At 31.0% G+C, this 6,296-nt stretch overlaps 1 protein-coding gene across 1 annotated transcript; it reads right to left on the bottom strand.

The window, feature by feature from the left end:
- Window positions 1-1,434: 1,434 nt before the first annotated feature.
- On the bottom strand, window positions 1,435-5,672 carry LOC100254366 (cytochrome P450 CYP72A219). The gene is made up of 5 exons (XM_059735450.1): window positions 5,341-5,672; window positions 4,295-4,512; window positions 3,646-3,890; window positions 2,659-3,046; window positions 1,435-2,053 (listed from the first exon to the last, which is right to left on the bottom strand). The coding sequence occupies exons 1-5, from the start codon at window positions 5,642-5,644 to the stop codon at window positions 1,628-1,630; spliced, it is 1,581 nt and encodes a 526-aa protein (XP_059591433.1). The 5' UTR covers window positions 5,645-5,672; the 3' UTR covers window positions 1,435-1,627.
- Window positions 5,673-6,296: the final 624 nt, after the last annotated feature.

Here is a 6,296-nt window from a genome sequence, read left to right as displayed (position 1 = left end):
TCCCAACTTACAAAAGCATAATATCTCCATATGTTTCGTTATAATGAAATAAATATTATAACACATTTTCCATGCAATATATTTGATCCATGCTCAAAAGTAAAATAACAATTTCACATTTCAAACAATATATATAACAAAAAAAATTATTTTCTTTTGCAAATTTGTATTAATTTCCCTTACATTAAAAAAAGACCCTAAAAACTTTGGAGAAAAATAATTCTAGAAAATATACTCTTCACCTAACAAAGCATAAGAGAAATAACAATTACTATTTATCTAAAAGTATAGGTTTGACAAATCATAAAATCTTAGGTATTCAAATTAATGTTTTTAATTATGAAAGATAATGTAATCTATTCCTATTTTAGAGGAATTAATAAATTTCTAATTCATATAAACATTTAATTTTATTTTCATTGTTCATAGGGACACAATTTAATTAAACTATAATTTATTTCAATAATTAAATTCTATTTTATTTATTAAATTACATTCGCCACTAATATAATTATAATACTATAAACCTAACTAACTTTGTACTTCACCTCATTCTATTTATATATTTTATTCTATCAGTTTCAATTTTTTTTCCCACCAAACAATATACATAACAACTCCCCATCATTGTTAATATAATTATATATGTACTAACCACCAAACACACTCCCACACAGTACATGTCTTCCTTTATTATTAATATTGTTTTTGTTTTATTTATTTTTTCTTTTCTTTCCCATCATACTTCATTCTTCCCACACGCACACACATCCTCTTTCTTTTTTTTTTTTTCATCTAAAAACTTAAAATTTCTAGAATTTCTCATTTTCCAACAATAAAACAACCCATAATCTCAAGTTTCCAATGTTTTGATCTTAAAAAAATTAAACCTAATCTAAATTGAAATTTTCTAAAGAATATCTAATGTGTTCAAAACTAACTAACAAATCTAATATATTAATTTAGGGTTAGAATCTTACCTCGAAAAATCTAAACTTCAAACCTTAAATCTTCAATCCTTCAACCCTACATTCTCCAATTCTCTGATTTTTGGTTAATAAGGTTTTCTGAATAGAGAAGACAAGAGGAAAATCTAATTTATACCTAGGATTATTAATTATAAATAGACTCTTTTACCTTTAAAGAGTTTAATTAATTAATTAATTAATTAATTTATAATTTATTGTTTTGCCCCTAAAGTTAATTTTGGGGTGTTACAGTAACACTTTTTCCTTTCTGATGAACTTTTTTAGGTGCATTCTGGTGGACGAGAATAATGGTGTTGTTGGTCATGATACCAAATACAGTTGTTGTAAGTAGGATTTCTATTTTTCCAATTAGAAGCTAATAAAGTCGCTAATTTTGCTACAACCAAAATTCTTGATACAATCTCCGCGACAAACCAACCGTACATGCTCAACAAAGGAACATATATGTAATAAACAAAGCATTTAATTGATATCAATAATCAAACCCACGGTGACATACAAAAAGATAATTTTATTAATACATTGGATTTGTAGAGGACACATTTCAAGGAAAAGGGAGTGTGGACAATTTAAATTCAACACTAGCTAGGTTTAAAGATCGTGCTAATTAACATCTACTGATACCAGGAATTCTGACACTAAAGTCCATGTAAAATCAGGTGTGCACCATGTTGGGGTTGTATAGTTAGAAGACTAATTGGTGCATGAGCATAGGATGGGGAAAGTTCAAATGAGAAACGTTGTAAGATCATTGCCAAAGCCATTTTTGCTTCCATCATTGCAAAATTTTGTCCAACGCATATCCGAGGACCATAACCAAATGGAAAAAATGAAACTTGGCTCTTTGCTGCCTTTGAAACTCCTTCTGAAAATCTCCCCGGGTTGAATTCCTTTGCATCCTCTCCCCAAATTTTATCATCGTGGTGAATTAGGAGGATTGGCAAAGCGATCTGCACTCCATCTGGTAAATACAATCCTCCCACTTGGCTGTCGGCAAAAACAGCTCGTGTGAGCATGGGTGCTGGTGGATATAACCTAAGGACCTCATGAAAAATCATTGTAACCTGCAATATAGAAAATATTTTTATCATGAAAATTCATTATTGAAATACACTATATCACTAAGAAGCATACATCAAACTATGAAAGAATTTTTCGAATATAGTTATGAAAGAGATCGTTTAAATTTTTGCATAATATATACTTTCATGTACAAATAGAACCATACAGTAACTGGTGAATACAAACTAAGAACCCCCTGAAAATTTATTATAGCCCAGAGTTTAAATTTCAAGAAAAAACGCTTGGCAAGAGGAAATATCAATATTCTCTTCAGTCTTGTAAATGATTGATACTAAGTATTTGCACAAAGTTTTCATCACACTTAAAACAACCTAACAAGCAAATAAAAAATTCCCGCAAAGAAAAGAATAGGCCGCCCCTTCTTCTACAGTAAAATCGACCTCTTTTTCACCAGTGCTGATGCAGTGTGCAAGTAGATAAGGAAAGAAAAATTCCAGTTGGAGTACCAAGTATTTGCATATAGCTTTCAATTAAAGCAAAAAAGATACAGAAACAAAACATATTTTGCCTCAAGATTGACAAAAAAAGGAGTATATTCTTTTCAAGGAGAGTTACTAAATTGAATATAGATTGGATTGATACTCACAATTTTGAGGTGATTTAAGCCATCGCCATCTGGTTTTTTATTACCAAAAACCCGTAAAACCTCTTCCCTTGCTCGAGCTTGCCAGTTTGAATGCTTGCTTAATAGAACCATTGTCCACAGAAGTAAAGCCGAGGTAGTCTCTTGGCCAGCAAGGTAGAATAGCTTACACTCCTCAATGACATCTTTGATGCTCATTCCGACATTCTTCCTCTCATCATTTTCTTGCATTTCTCTGTAGTTGGATTCCATTAGTAGACCTAATAAATCATCATTAGCAGTTTCGCCAGCTTGCATTGCCTTCTCTCTTTTCTCAATGATACCCTTCAACAATGCATCGACTTCACTGCTAATTTGCCTCATTCTCCTGTTTGTCTTTGTTGGAAAAAACCTGCTTGGAAGTAATCCAAGTAAATGAAGATCAATGAAATACAGGAAACAACTAATGCATTTTCATCCATGACTTTGTACTTGTTCAATTTCTCGGAATATCCATGGTGTTCCAAAGATGAAACCATCCAGACATTAATTGACCATTGAGTCTACAAATATTTTGCAGTAGTATTTCACCATGCATCTTGCTAAGATGTTCTGCCAATAAAAGAAAAGGGGATACTTGAAGTTGATTTTTGTTTTGAAGACACAGCTACATTCTTTAATTTGAACAAAAAGAAAGCTCTTAAACTAGAAAGCCAAAAATTGGAAGACAAACTACTTAAAGGAAAACAAAAATTAGTAATTGAGAGCCATATTAACAAAATAAATGAAACATCTTAACAGTTCTTAAATGCAATAACAGTTATTAATTTTATTCTTGCTTTTGTCCCATGCTGAATCAAACCTTCCTTCTTCTTCTTCTTCTTCTATTTTATTTTTATTTTTATTATTATTGTTATTATTTTTGCTGTTGTTGGTGATACTGTGAAAGTTATAGCATTTGGGTATTAGTACTGAGGTTCAGATTAATTCCTTGAAATATTTTATGCCTACCTCCATCCTGGAACATAAACTGACCGAGTAACCTGGACTGTAAGTAGTGCTTGCTCTTTCTGGAGTTGGAATATCCTTCTTCCTTCCTCATAGCTACTACCGAATGCTGTTCTTGAAATAACATCTCCCGTCAAATTTTGAAGATAGGGCCAAATGTCCAATTCACATGAGCCGTCCAGGGAGAGCTGCTTCTCCCATTTATTGACCATATCACTACAACTCAATTGGAATGCCGATACCATGTGCTATAACAAATTCAAACACAATTAATAAATTTAGAAGTCAGTCTCACATTTGCACTTTGAGTTACTGTCTTGAGAACCTATAAAATTCAAAATATGGCCATGCAAAAAGTTTATCATGCATAAGGAAAAAGATTACCAAAGGCAGTGAAATTGCGAATGTCTACTAAAAATTATGGAACATTCAAAAATTTATTTTCTTCCTATAAGAAGAGGGCTATGCTGAGAAACCAGGCAACAAGTTGGGGTATAGCTGCATAACCAAATAAATATTGCCTCAAAAAGTTAACCATATCCATCCTCTAATGTATTTATAAAAGGAAATATCGTTTGTATTTATGTAAACATTATTCTGCTCTCACAGAAAGAATGGGAATTAGGGTCACGCTTTCCGGTTGGAAAATTACCTTCAGCTTTTCTAGATGGAAAGCTGGGTTTATGATCTTTCTACGCTTAGTCCATTGTTCACCATCCAATGACGAAATACCTGAAGCCAGCAGCTTGCCGAGAGGGTGCGGCGGCGGTTTTTGAAAAGCATTGTGCTTTAAGAGAACATCCCTAATCAGCTCAGGCTGCATAATGTTTACCACTGGTTTTGGGCCCAACCATATAAAATTATTTTTACCTGCATTTTTAATGCCCATTGTTGGATAAGTGTTAGAAAGGATCTAAAGGACCTGTGTAGTCAAGGAGGCCAATGCAAGGCTCTCTAATTGAAGAAGCTCAAATATCTAAAGAAAATTATACTGATGTGATTAATAATGAAGAGTCACAAGTTCATGCAAAATTTGAAAAGATAAGAAACAATTAACACGAAAATTTAAATACTATTCACAAATTCCCAAAGATTGAGCAATTTACAAAGTAAATAAAGCTCTTTATCAAAGTTGACATCTATATATACCTACATATAGCTTATAAAACAATTGGATTAACAATTGAAAAGGATGAAATGATATTAAATTTGTAAATCTAACACCTCTCGAATTTCAACTTAAAAATTAGTTCATTTTTTATATAAGCATCTCTTAATATTTTGATATTTTTATTTAAATTTTTTTTTAAAAAAAAGATATTTTTATAAGAAAAACAGTAAGGATATTTTTATATAAAAAAAAAAGTCATTTTTTAGGCTGACAAGAAAAGCAATGAATAATTTTTTTTTTTTAATAAAAAAATGAGTCTTTTTTTTTTTATCATTGGGATAATTTTACAAATTTGGATTATTTTATTCTTGTTAATCAAACAAATCTTAAAAATTACACTCCAATATAGAAAAGGGAAATTTGAAGTACCATTGAAATTCCATTGGACTATAACTTCTTAGCGAAGAAAAAAAAGGACAGGAAAAATAACTAATAAAAAAAAGACCAGAAAACCAACAATCTTTTGGGGAAAATTCCACAATTAAATATATTTTAGTGCAATGATAAAGAGTAGCTTATTTTCATACCATATTTCTGGATGGAATGATCGTGAAATGGTAGAACTCGCTGCACAATATCATCAGAGAAGCTGATGGGTCTGGAATTTGCTTCGTTAATCATTCTCGACATCTCTCTAAAGTCCCCATGCAACAACCTGTAGGAATTCCCAGTCAGACCTTGCTGCCTAAGGCATCTCTCTAGCTTCTTTGGTCTCAACCACACCCAATTCAATAACCTCCATGCATATATCAAGAGAGTAATAAAAACAAAGGAGATTGCAACTGAGCTAAGCTTCATTTCCACTTTGGAAGAGACTTCAAGGAGCGACATCACTTCTTATCCTATGCACTGGCGAGGAATGGCCGGCAAATATACACCACTTTTTTATTGCCTTACGATAGGAACACGTGTTATCATTTCAAAGCCTGTACACTATGTCTTAAATGGTCTCTATCAACATTAGTTTTTCAACTTCTCAGGAATTTATAGTATAAAAATTTTCTTTGTATCGCCATCTTTGCTTACGTCATTGCTTATTACACGATGCCGCAAGTGCTCTTTTGAACTGGACCTATAAACCATTGCAAGTATTTTTAATATAAGTATTTTCTCAAAAAATATTATAAGTGATTTTTTAATATTATAAAATATTTTTCAGATTTTTAGAAGTATTTCATAAATTTTGTTAAACGCTTATAACCCGTTTGGTAATAATTTTATGAAGAACTTTTAATATTTTTAATACTTAAAAGATTTTATTATTCAAGTTTTAGAAATACTAAAAACAATTTTTAAAATCACTTACAAATGCACTCTACTCTTAGAGTGCGTTTAATATTAATTTCATGAGGTGTTTTTAACATTTTTAATACTTGAAAAATAAAAATTTCTAAGTATTAGAAAAACTAAAAACAATTCTCAAAATCACTATCAAATACACTTTTTATTTTTTTTCAAAAACACTTTTTAAAATAAAAAAGCT

Source organism: Vitis vinifera, chromosome 19, assembly GCF_030704535.1.
Source record: "Vitis vinifera cultivar Pinot Noir 40024 chromosome 19, ASM3070453v1".
NCBI classification, from domain to species: domain Eukaryota; kingdom Viridiplantae; phylum Streptophyta; class Magnoliopsida; order Vitales; family Vitaceae; genus Vitis; species Vitis vinifera.
The sequence above is the reverse complement of the archived record's forward strand: the minus strand, read 5'-3'. Positions and strand labels throughout refer to the sequence as shown.